We start from the raw sequence: 12,265 nt of genomic DNA, 5'->3' as shown, positions 1-12,265 counted from the left end.
AACACATCTTGAAATAGGTTTAGATTGCTTTCCTTGATAAATTTTTGTTTTTGTTAGCAGTAAGCAAAGACTTGCATGAAATTCTACCCGGTCAGGGCTCAGGGACATCCGAAGGAAGGTAGTCCTTGCCGCCAGGGACTTTCCCCTCACTCCAGGCCCTTGGGGAGCACAGGGGGGGTCGGGGTCCCCCAGGCCCTGCCGACTCCACCTCGCCCCCAGGCTGGTCCCCAGGCGAGCGGGGTGCTGTGGCTGCCCCAGAGGAGGGGGCGAAGATTACTCGCTGTGGCTGCTCCCGCGACTGTACCGCCCGCGGGGATCCTGTGTGCGGTTCTGATGGCATCATCTACACTAGCATCTGCCACCTCCAGGAGGCCGCCTGCCTAGGCCGAGTGAGATTGGAGCCCGCGCCACCTGGCCACTGTGTCCTCGGTGAGGACTCACTCTGGATGCAGCCTCTGGGACCCCACCTCTCCCTGCGCATAAATAACACATCAGGCTTTTTCATTACCTCCAGCTCCTCCCCCCCCATCACCACCACCCCACCCCTCACTCCCTTCAAGCTTCACTTTCTACTCTTATCTTTTTTCTTCTCCCCTGCCCCCCACCCCTCCTTCCTGACTCTCCCAGTCCTGGATTCTCTGTCCAGCGTTTCCCCCAACTGTGACCTCTGCATCTCTCCTCCAGTCTCTCTCTCTGTCTTTGGACTCAAGACCGTTCCTCAGGCTTAGTGTCCTCCCCACCCCACCACCCTGGTTCCTTGCATCTGGGCTTCTGCGGCTCCTCAATCTTGCTGAGTCTCTCTTCGCTACCGCCCCAAGTTTGTGCCTTTCTGCACCTACCCGTCTCTGATCTCTGTGTCCTCCTCCCCCACCCTGTGACCTCCCACCTCCTGCCTGGTGCTCTAGGTCATAGATCTCCTCTGCGTGGTCCCTCTCCGAGGCTTGTCATCCGGACCCTCCCCCTCCAGTGCCTTCCTACTGATAGAGTCCCCCTTCCTTCCAGAGCAGCTGACACCAGCCTCTGCGTCATACAGTTACGACTCTGACCCAGCCCCCCTGGACGCTGGGCACGTGGCAGCTGGTCATGGCCATGAAGTGATAGACTTGGAGGGGGAGGCGGAGGACAGGTGAGAGCTGGGGCCCCCCAACGCCCTCCCCCTACTTGCCCTGGACCTAATAGAGGGGTCAGCCTGCAGGTTTCCAGGAACGAGGTGGGAGATCCATCCTCTCCTGACCCCTCTCCCCACAGTCTACCCAGCACACTTCAGAAAAGAGCCTGCGTGAGCGCGGTGAGGCTGAGCCCTCCCAAGGACTCCACCCCAGGACAGGCCTGCCCGTGAGGCCCACTGGGACTCTGTTAAAGGAAGAAATTATTCATGACACGTGTTAAAGATGGCAAGGAAGGCTTGATTCAAGGGAGAGAACTTAAGTATGAGATGGGTAGTGGGACCGTGCAGTGGGGTCTTGCAGTAGAGACGGAGACGGGACCCAGCTCTGCAAGAACAGATGGGGATTTGTAGCCAAGACCCAGGGTGGGGGGCAGTGGACGGAGAATTACTAACAGGAAACATCGGGGAAGAAGCGGGGTGGAGATGGGATTCTGGCCAAACCCACCTAACAGTATTTCCGCTAAAGGCAGGCCAGGGTATCAGACGGGGCCCCAGGGGTGCTGGGGAGGAGGAAGCCGATTAGATATGGAGAGTGATCAGATACAGGGGAGGAGTCCAGCTTAAGCTAACGTAGCAGAGTTCTTGCTGTAACTGGACAGTGCTGGAATAAACACAGAAGCCCAGAAGTTGAGCCCTAGCCGAAAAAGAGGAGCCCGAGTGGAGTTCGGTCAGAGAAATCTTCGGCACTCTGGGAAAGGGAGGAGGAGGTGGGTGAGGCTGGGAAGGGGCGCTCGGCAGACTTCCTGGAGGAGGCGAATCTTTTGGTTCTCAGTTACAGCAGGCTCCAGAGGTATAAGCCACAAGTTGATTTTATCAGCTCGGGTATGTGCCAGTTCCCAGGGGGTCACTGTGCAGTCAGGCCTGAGGCTGCATCTGTCTGAGCCCTGGGGCTCTCCACTGTGCCTCAGTGGCAAAGGCTGGTTTGCACTCCCACTCAGCAAACCCCGTTGGGAATGCTTTTCCATCAGCGCCTACCAAAGTCCCAGAGGTTCGGGGCGGTGGGGCAGTGTCCCCCCCGACCAGACCCGGGGCTGAGTCCCTGTGCATTTAACGCAGTGCTAGGGCTGCTGGGCTTTTATGGCTGCTGTTCCCATATTTGTTCTGTTTTGTTTTCCACATGCCTCCCTTTGGATTTACTGGATATTTTCATAGGCTTCCATTTTGAGCCCGCTGTTCCTGTTTTAGCATTATTTTTAATTTTGTTTAACTTTTGTTTATTTTTGAGAGAGACAGCAAATGGGGTAGAGGCAAAGAGAGGGAAAGAAAGACCCCACGGTGACAGAGTGCAGAGCCCGATGCAGGGCTTGAACTCACAAACAGTGAAATCATGACCTAAGCTGAAATCAAGGTTCAGACGCTCAACTGACTGAGCCACGCACGCACGCCAGCATTTCTTTTTACTTGTAGCTCTGGGGGTTACAACATATATTCTGGGGAAAATTTTTAATATTTGTTTATTTTTGAGAGACACAGAGAGAACAGAGCATGAGTGGGGGAAAGGCAGAGAGGGAGACACAGAATCGGAAGCAGGCTCGAGTCTCCAAGCTGTCAGCACAGAGCCTGATGCGGGACTCGAACCCACAAACTGTGAGATCGTGACCTAAGCTGAAGTCGGATGCTTAACCGACTGAGCCGCCCAGGTGCCCAGCATTACTTTCTCCTCATAGCCCCGGGGATTATAATATACATCCTTAAATTTTTGGGTTTACTTGGTGCGAATACTGTACTGCCTCACCAAAAATGTGGCAACTTTGAAGCCATTTCTGTCCATCTGTGATCCTCACCCTCCCCTCATGTTGTAGTTGTCCTGTGTCCGTCTTTAAACCTGCCCAACTGCCTGGGTGGCTCAGTCAGTTAAGCGTTCGACTTCGGCTCAGGTCATGATCTCCCAGCTCGTGGGTTCGAGCCCGGCATTGGGCTCTGTGCTGACAGCTCCGAGCCTGGAGCCTGCTTCAGATTCTGTGTCTCCCTCTCTCTCTGCCCCTCCCCCACTCGCTCTCTGCCTCTATCTCTCAAGATAAAATAAAGACATTAAAAAAAAAAGTACACCCGCCTAAGCCTTGCCCACCCCTCCCTCCTGTATCTGCTAGCTGTCTCCAGTGCCTGCTCAGAGGTTGACTTTTGCAGTGTGGGGAGATAGTTACTACACCTTTACATCTGAGGTAATGCTAGGTTCCCACGTGGCTGTCAGAGATAACACAGAGACCCCTCAGGGGCCCTTCACCCAGTCCCTCCCTGAGCGACATCTGGCAGATGAGTCTAAAGACAGTGTCACACCAGGAGATTGACGTCCGTACCTTCTATGTTCACATGTCCCCGCTTTGGCAATCGAGCCTGTGACATTTCCCCACACGAAGATTTGTGTCATCACTGCCACAGTCGAGATACAGAACAGCTGTCCTTTCCTAGTGGCGCCCACCCAGCCCCTGTCTCTACTTTGTTGTTTCGGGAATGCTAACGGAAGCCTTTGGGGACTGGCTTTTCTCACTCGGCAGAGTTTCCTGGCCGCCCATCCACGTCGTTTGTGTGGCAGGAGCGAACAACCTGACCCATCACCGTGACCCTGTGGGGGCGGACGGGGTCCTGAGGGTCTGGGCCCAACCACGTGCCCCCCAGCCCCTCTCCAGGAGGGATGCACCTGCCCCAATGGGAAGAAGCAGTCAGGCTGAGCCGCGACGTGGAGGCAGGTTCCAAAGGGAACCTAGAAGCCCACAGTCTCTTTCTCTCTCTCTCTCTCTTCAGTCAGAGTGGCTTCTCTTCCTGATGCTCGGAGCAGGAGGACTTGATCTGGCTGTGTCCTGTCACTGTCACCGCCCGCCGGAAGGGGGCCGCTGATAGGAGAGCTCCCTTGACTCTCTGGTGGGCTGGCGGACCCCACCCCAGGTGACCCCAGCCCCCAAAGGAACCTGATAAACAGAGCACAGACATCGGCCTCAGTGGATGATGGGCCCCCTCCCCTCAACGGGAGGGTCGGCCTCGATCCCCCCACCTCCCCAGCTGCTCCTGGGGCTGGGCGCCCCCCACCCCCAGGCCAGAGCAGCTCACGCCCTTGGAAGGGCCCAAGACCAGAGACCTGTGTCAGAGGAGACACGACATTTAGCCAAGTCAGGGACACAGATAGCATCTGTCCCCTCATCACCGACTTCAAAGTGGGACCAGCCGCCTTGCTCCAAAACGCAAAGCTCTGGCCCCCTTTGGGGCACCTGGGCCTCTGAGCCCCTGGACCTAGACCCATAACTGTTACGGTCCCCACATACCCCCTTGTCTACCCTTTGGGGTCCCTGAATGTTTGGTCTTGACAGCACCAGCCCCGGAGGGCAAGCCCGTGGCTCTGACATACACCATCAGCTTCCTGTCTCCAGGACTAGGCCGACTTCTCACCTCAGGGCCTCACGCCCCCTGGACCCCTGATGGGGGGGGACTGCCCTCTCCCAGCTCCACGACCAGACCTGCCTTCCCTGGGGGACCCTCCCAGCTGTCATCAGATTCCTCTTTGTAACCGCAGGGGATGCCTTGTCTGTTTCCTCCCTCACAGTCTGTCTCCACCGCCCCCCACCCCCCACCCTTGCGGTGGTATTTATTTCAGCCAACGCTGCTCATCTCTGACCCCCACCACGGATGGCACAGAGACCCTGAAGGTGCTGCCTGGCCAGTGGGTCCCCATCTTGCAGCACCGGCCACTTCCCGTGCTCATCACCTCCACCAGCCTACAAGGGACCGTTTCTGGACCTTGGGCCCCTTTCCCTGTGGAGGCTCCTGGTGTAATAAAGGCTCGTTTCCACAGTCACAGACAGGCTTTGGCCTCCAGGGGGCATCACTGAGGACAGAGTCCCAGATCCCTAGTTCCCTAGCGGACAGCCCAGCCTTTCAGAGCAGGATGGGGAGGAGTATTTCAGACACCTGCAACCTAATGGGAAACTCCTGTGCATTTCTAGGGACTTCTACCAGTACAGAGCACTCCCGGGTACCCTTCCCCAGCGGTAACGGATTGGGAAACTGCCACATCATCAACCAGGCTATTGATAGGGATACGCATCACTAATCTTGTCCTTCCCCAGGTTCACGTGCACGTGTGTCCTGGGTCTGCCCGCCCACTGGCTCATTCTTCCCCAGACCAGAGACAATATGGGCCCTGGTGGGGAGCCCAGGTGTGGCCCCCGCTCCCCTCTGCCTTGGGAGACCTTGCTTACCCCCAGACACAGTGCCCCACAGTGCCCCGGGCAGTGGCTGTCCTTCCCCATGTGGTGCCCGCCCCCCCCAACTCAGTTCAGAAAGGCTCAGGCCTGGGGTAAACAGCTGGGAGGTGGGGGTCACAGGGATACAGCCCTCACTCCCAGGCCCACACGATCCACCTTCCAGTCACCTGCCCAGCTGGTCCTGGGGTCCTGGAGGACGTTAGCATCAAGCAAGAAGAGGAATCAGAATCTTGGGGTAAGGGGAAAAGGGACCATCTTGCAGCCCCCAGCGACAGAAGAAGACTTGAGTCCTGTGGATGCTGAGGAGTGAAATGAGGGTTTCCACAGTGGTGCAGGAGGGCCCCCCCAGACCCTGGAGCCCATCCCAGAGCTCGACCCTGGGCTTTTGGGCAAGAGGACAGACAGCCCTCCAGCCTCCTGGTCGCCTCCTGGGGGGGGGGGGGTCCCACAGCAGGTGCAGGACAGCATGGGCCTTGCCTCCTCAGCCCCACCTTGGACACCAGGGAGCTGGCTGGGCCTGGGCATATGCATTAAACCCCTGTATTCATTTCCTGGGGTTGCTGTAACCAAATAACACAAAACGGGTGACTTAAAACAGTAGAAATTTATTCTCTGACAGTTCGAGAGGCCAGAGGTTTGAGATCCGGGCATGGCCAGGGTCGGCTTCTTTTGGGGAGTCTGCAGGACAGTGACTCAGGCTGCTGTCCCAGCTACTGGTGGCCGCTGGCAGGTGCGGCGTTCCTTGGCTGTTCCCACATCACCCCAGTGTCTGTCTTCGTGGTTGCCTGGCCTTCTTCCCTATGTGTATCCGTTTCCTCTTCTTTTTTTAAAGAATTTTAATTTATTTGAGAGAGAGAAAACGCAAGTGAGGGAGAGAGAGAAAGAGAATCTTAAGCAGGCTCCACACTGATCCACATGGGATCGATCCCATGACCCTGGGATCATGACCTGAGCCAAAATCAAGAGTCAGACGCTCAACCAACTGAGTCACCCAGGCGCCCCTCATGTCCCCTTCTTGGAAGGACACCAGGCACACCACACTTAGGGCCTACCCTACTCCTGTGTGACCAACGTTTAATTACACCTGCCAAGACCGTTTTTCCAAACAATCTCACATTTGGAGGTTCCCAGCAGACATGAATTGGGAGGGGACCCGATTTGACCCAGCACAGCCCACTCTCCTTCTGTCTCACCTTCCGAGGGGCCATCACACGAGTGATGTGGACCGGGTGCCGCTGCCCGGGGTGCCCCCCTCCCTGGAGGCCGTTGAGGCGCCTGGAGCCCAGCATGGCAGCCCCTCCCGCACCTTGTCCCTGAACTCGGCGGACACGTAGTAGTAGATGAAGGGGTCCACACAGCTGTTGAGGGTGCTGAGCGCCAGGCTGGGCACGTAGGCGGCGTACAGGTTCCCCCAGGCGTCAGGGCTGGGGTCCGAGTAGTGCAACAGTAGCAACGTGTTGCTGGGCACGAAGAAGGCCATGGCCAAGGCCAGCACCAGCACAGTCAGCCTCCGCGCGTGCCCGTACCGCCGGCCGCCGGCCGCCAGCGTGCACAGGGTGGCCCCGTAGGTCAGCAGCATGGCCAGCAGCGGCAGGAAGCAGCCGAGCACCGCCAGGCAGATGAAGGCAGGCCGCCAGTAGGAGGCCTGAGCGCCCATGGGCAGCACGTCGTGGCACAGCACGTGGTCGGAGCGCGACAGCCGGAAGGTCTGCTGCTGCAGCGCCAGGGGCAGCGCCAGGGTGCCGGCCGCCAGCCAGGCCACAGTGCAGAGCCCGGCCGCCAGGCGCCAGCCTCGCAGGGTGAGGGCCCGCATCGGGTGCACCACGCCGAGGTAGCGGTCCAGGCTGATGGCTGCCAGCAGCAGCACGGAGCCGTACATGTGGCCGTACAGCGCGGCCGTGGTCAGGCGGCAGGCGGCCTCGCCGAAGGGCCAGTGCTGGCCCAGCAGGTGGTAGGCGACACGCAGCGGCAGCATCAAGGCCAGCAGGAGGTCGGCGGCTGCCAGGTTCATCAGCAGCACGGTGGAGGGCAGCCGTGGCACCCGCGTGGCCAGCACCCACAGTGCCAGGCCGTTGGTGGGGAGCCCGACCAGCATGGTCAGCCCGTAGAGCATGGGCACCAGCCTCGTGGGCACCCAGCCCAGCAGCAGCACCCGAGAGCTGTTGAGGAGCTCAACGACGTCGCTGCGGTTGGACCAGAGCTGGCCGGAGAAGCTGCGCAGTTCGGGGTGAGGGGTCCCCTCCCAGGACCCCAGTGTTTCATCTGGGGGGAAGGGGATGGAGGTGTTGAGGGTCTAACCGTCACCCCTGCGCCCCACCACCCAGCCGCTCCTGAGGGGCTATGGTCTGGGCCTCAGCTCTCGGGAGCCTCCAGCTTGGTGGGTCAGAGCTGGACACAGACGCCCCCAGCCCCGCGAGCTCAGGGCTAAGCTGGAGGCCCCCCTCCATTACCTGTCTCCCCCCATTGACTCTAGGTCTCCCCCAAGTTCCAAGACGGGGCCCACGGTCACTCACCATGGTCGCCCCCTGTGCTCCCCAGCTCATCATAGGTGAGGGGGATCCGGGGGCCATCTCCCAGGCTGAGCCCCAGCACCAAGGGCCATAGCAGCGGGAGGATGCACATGCTGCTAGACTGGGCACCGGCTGCTCTGGGCTGCGGCCAGCTGGGCTCGGGCTTCCTGCCTGGCTGGACCCCCACCCCCAGCTTCCTGAGTGCCAGTGTGGGAGTGGACGGGGCCCGGTGAGATAAAGCAGTCCCTGCCCCCACAGCCCATGGCAGGCTTGTGGTGGGGCCTGAGGAGGCCTGGTGGCTGGGGCCACTCAGTTACACCACAGGTGCCTGCTGGGGTGCAGGTGCCGGGCCAGCAGGACAGGGGAGAAGGCTCCAGGCTGCAGTCCCCGCCCCCAGCACCTGATGGGCCCAGAAAGCCTCTGTGGGCTAAGTGGCCACTTCTTGCCACGTCTGCAGCCCCTGTTCCCATGACACTCCTCCAGGTCCCGTCCCCAGTCAAGGGCTCTTGGTCCTTCCTGAAGCCTCTCCCCTACCTGACCCCGACCTCCTGTCTGTGGCTGGCTGGCCCAGAGCCCTGCCTCCCCAGGCCAGAGGTCAGAGCAGGTGCAGGTGACTATTGTCCTCTTCTCCAAGCATCCCAGGTCCTCTGTGGGGGGATGCCCTGCCTTATTGCTGCCTCGCTCACACCCCTGCACCTTAGCTGGGCAGGCACAAAGGGAGGCGCAGAGAAGGGGAGGGCACTCTGTGAGTCAGGGGTCTGCTGAGGGTGTTGGAGGAAGTCTTGGTCCTCAGCCTGGACCCACGACGCTGACCACGTTCTACCCTGGGGTGCCTACTTCTGGGAGGTGCCCATCCCTGGCTCCCGACGCCCCTTTTGGCTCCACCCTTAGCCTGGGGGCCCTGAGGATGGTCATGGCCGTATCTGAGCCTGAGAGCGGTGTCCAGGCCAACCCAGGAGAGAAGGCCTCCCAGCCAGCCGGTCCTCTGGCCCCTCCACGTCCCTGCACTGAGATGCGGACCTTCTGCGCACATGAACACAGAGGGGCTCAGAGGGGAGGGTACTCTGTCTCTCTGCTGCACACGATCCCCAGCGAGGTCCCTCGAGGGAGAGCCTTGTGCCATCCTGCCCTGGGGAGTTCCGCCCTGGGGGTCCTCGACCTGTGTGGTCAGGGTTGGGCCACATTGGCAGTGGGGGGGGGGGGTTGAGAGCAGGAGGACCCTGAGGGGTGGTGAGGGTCAAGGAAGAAGAACTAGGAGTGGGGAAGGGGTGTGACGTGGCCATGTTCTGGTGTGGCGAGCCTTAATCTACCCACACACTTGAGGTCACAGGGACCAGCCAGGAAGTGACCGAGCAGTCCTGGACAGAGTGCAGCTGAGGCTGAGGTGCTGAGGTCCCTTACTCCAGCCCAGGGCGGGGGGTGGGGGGGGGTGGTACCGAGGCCTAGAGAGTTCCAGCTGGGACAAGGTCATAGGCAGGAGTCTCTTCCATTTCCAAGCTGTGCCCACCGGCACCAGTGACAAATGCAGCCCTACGCTTATGTCTCTTGGCAACTCGTGACCTGTGTCCATCTCAGGGCACAGGGAAACCCAGATGAGGACCCCCAGTGGTCCTCCAGGAGCAGAGCAGAGAGCCCATACAGGGCTGAGGACTGGCAGCTGGGCGAGTCTGGGGCAGGGCTGAGCCCCCCAGGAGGGAGGTTTGACTCAGCCGTTCCGTGTCTGGAAATTGAAGGCAGGCACACGTGTGCAGGACATTTCCTTAGGGGGTATGCCCAGCAGCACGGAGGTGGGGGTACCTGTCACAGGAGCAACCCCGTGTCAGCAGAAGGGGGCAGACCCCCCCCCAACACAACGGCAGGGTGACCTACCATGGCGAGGCACTTTCTGGGATGGGGAGGGGGTGCTGGGGGGAGCTGCCTTTGGGGAGAGGGACTTGGATGCCTACTATTCCCAGTGTGCTCTTTTGTATTGCTGGAATTTTCCCTATCATCTGTCACTCTCCATAAAAACTCACATTTAAAAAAGAATGTTTATTTTTGAGAGAGGGAGACAGAAAGAGAAAGAGTATGTGGAGGGGGGTGCAGAGAGCAGGGGACAGGGGATCTGAAGCGGGCCCAGTGCTGACAGCAGAAAAATGTGTTTAAAAAGGCAGAATAATAGCTTTAAAAAGGAAGGGAACTCTGACACAAGCTATGTGCAATGTGAGCGGACCTTGAGGACCCTGTCACTCATGCCTAGTGAGCCAGGCACGAAAACAAATACGACATGATCCCACAGATATGAGTTCCCTCGGGTGGCCAGGTTCATAGGGACAGGAAGTAGGAGGGTGGGTGCCAGGGGCTCGGGGAGGAGGATGGGGAGTCACAGTTCTATTTTGGAAGATGCAGGGTCCTGGAGATGGGTGGTGGGATAGTTGCAAAAAGCCCCGGAACTGGACACTTCTAAAACGGCTAAGTTTTGTGTGTATTTTAATACCATTAAATACTTATTTAAAATGGTGGGGGGCGGGGAGCAGTCAGACCCGAGTCAGCAGCTAGTCCTGGACTTCCTCAGTTTCCAGTCCCATCTGGAGGGCCAGGAGGCCCCAGAGCCTGTCCTGCCCAACTCACAGTCCCTAGTGGAAAATGCACCAGCTGGAGATGCCTCAAGTCCTCCCAACAGCATGCTCCTCGGAGTACCATCTTCATGGACATTGAGATTTCTTTATGTTGTGCTTCCGAGGCAGGTAGGCACCCACCACCGTGCATCCAGCTGCCCTTATTCCTGGGCTGAGCCTCAGCCTGTGAGCAGGGACATTAGGCCCCTGCCAGCCCAGAGGAGGGTGCTCTGAGCCCATCTTGCCAAGCTCCAGGCTTTGAGGTCCGGCTCTCCCAGCCCCGGGTGCCCCATGCCCCCTCCCTGGGACCTCGATCCAAGGCACTTAGTCGTGTCCTGTGCTGGAGCTCCGGCCACGGGCTACGTGAAGAAGGTGCTGAAGACATTCCAGCAAGGACCTTCAGGGACATGTTGGGTGCTTTTAGACCTCGCCCCACACCCCAGTTCCTTGGTCTCCTGCTGGGTACATCCTACCTCCCTGGGCCCCCACTCCAGCCCTCTGGAGGCTGCCTTTAGGTCAACTTGCTTTTCAGCACCAATTGGCCTCCTCCTCGGCCACCAGACTCAACGGATGTAGGGAGGGAGGTGCAAGTGGTTCGGACCCAAGGCAGTTCCTTACAGTGGCGTAAACAGCTGCTGTGGACACTGTGGCTTGGAAAACAGTGGCCCTCCGTGGGTGAGGAGTGTGGGTGCAGTGAGCCGGTCCCCAGCTCAGGGCCTCGGCAGCTGCAGGATAGGTGTCCTCAGGGCCAGGTCCACATCAGCACTGGTCATGCCCCCTTCCCAGCGGAGCCAGCAGAAGACCCTCTCTCTAGTTGCCTCTTCAGGAATGGATCACAGCTGGAGGCCCCTCCCACTCCTGGGCCCCAGTGCCCCACCTGGAAGCTGCAGCAGCCACAGGCTTGCACCCCAGGACACCCCTCCCAGGGTGCCCCTCCCAGTGCTTTGGGCCGGATGGCCAGTCTGTGGGCAGAGGGCTCTGGTGCCTGGGCTTGGGGCAGAAGGAATCGGGGACAGCAGCAAGCCTCGACCCCCAGGAGCCCTGACCCTCTGCAGGGGAAGGCGCACAGCACCAGGGGCGTTGTGTGGGGTGGACATGGGCAGAGAGGGTCCCTGGAAGGCAGCAACAGCCCCTCAGGGTGACTGGGGACACCGCCCGGGAGAGGTGGGCAGCAGACTTGGCTCAGGGATCTGAGGTGAGACCTTGCAGTGGGCACTGAGGGCGTGGGGAGGGGAAAGGCTGGCCAGGGGACACAGGGGTGAAGGGATGTCAACTAAGAGGGTCCTAATTAGAGCTGTGGTCTCCCAAGGACCTGGCGGCCGGGCTGGAGGGAGCAGGTCCAAGTGAGTTCAGAGGACGCAGTGATGGCGAGGACACAGGAAGTGTACTGAGAGGAAGGTGAGGTGGGGGGGAAGGAGGGACAAGAGAACCAGGAGAGTGGCTCTGTGGGATGGGGGGAGGGTAAGACCCCTCGCCAGCTGGGGGGCAGGTGAAGGAAGCTCAGAACAAACACCACTGTCTTTAAATTAGGTACCCCCCACACCACACCCCCCATAATGCTGGAAGGAAACCTCTCCTTTGTACGGAATACAAAAACTGAGTTGGGAATGAACATTCCAGAACACTGAGTGGAGCAACACCCTGGGGGAAACAGGACCTTCCTATGGAGGCAGCTTGGGGGAGGGTCCCACATTTGCTGTTTGGGAACCACGGGAGCCCAGGCGCAGATACCCCTGCGGGTCGCCCAGAGACTGGGGGTTCCTGGACAAGAAATGACTGAGAGAATCTCACAGA

At 59.5% G+C, this 12,265-nt stretch overlaps 2 protein-coding genes across 2 annotated transcripts in view; one reads left to right on the top strand and one right to left on the bottom strand.

Annotated features, from left to right (window-relative positions):
• The window catches only part of CPAMD8 (C3 and PZP like alpha-2-macroglobulin domain containing 8), a 79,751-nt gene extending 74,794 nt beyond the window's left edge, over nt 1–4,957 (top strand). The window contains exons 39-41 of the mRNA XM_029919000.1: nt 220–429; nt 1,003–1,126; nt 3,911–4,957. Of these exons, the coding sequence (XP_029774860.1) occupies nt 220–429; nt 1,003–1,126; nt 3,911–3,932 (356 nt within the window). The 3' untranslated portion in view covers nt 3,933–4,957. The remainder of the gene's footprint in view (nt 1–219; nt 430–1,002; nt 1,127–3,910) is intronic.
• A 1,614-nt stretch (nt 4,958–6,571) lies between these two features.
• Nucleotides 6,572–7,986, bottom strand: F2RL3 (F2R like thrombin or trypsin receptor 3). The gene is made up of 2 exons (XM_029917848.1): nt 7,878–7,986; nt 6,572–7,626 (listed from the first exon to the last, which is right to left on the bottom strand). Exons 1-2 carry the CDS (start codon nt 7,984–7,986, stop codon nt 6,572–6,574), a joined length of 1,164 nt encoding a protein of 387 aa, XP_029773708.1.
• Nucleotides 7,987–12,265: the final 4,279 nt, after the last annotated feature.

Source organism: Suricata suricatta, chromosome 12 (genome assembly GCF_006229205.1).
Source record: "Suricata suricatta isolate VVHF042 chromosome 12, meerkat_22Aug2017_6uvM2_HiC, whole genome shotgun sequence".
NCBI lineage: Eukaryota > Metazoa > Chordata > Mammalia > Carnivora > Herpestidae > Suricata > Suricata suricatta.
This window is presented reverse-complemented; position numbering and strand designations above follow the sequence as displayed.

What these genes read in the sequence shown, in the direction of transcription:
- F2RL3 (XM_029917848.1), bottom strand. Translation starts at nt 7,986, where the DNA reads ATGTGCATCCTCCCGCTGCTATGGCCCTTGGTGCTGGGGCTCAGCCTG. An exon ending in GAGCACAGGGGGCGACCATG is followed by an intron (nt 7,627 to 7,877) that starts GTGAGTGACCGT and finishes CCTTCCCCCCAG; the next exon opens with ATGAAACACTGGGGTCCTGG.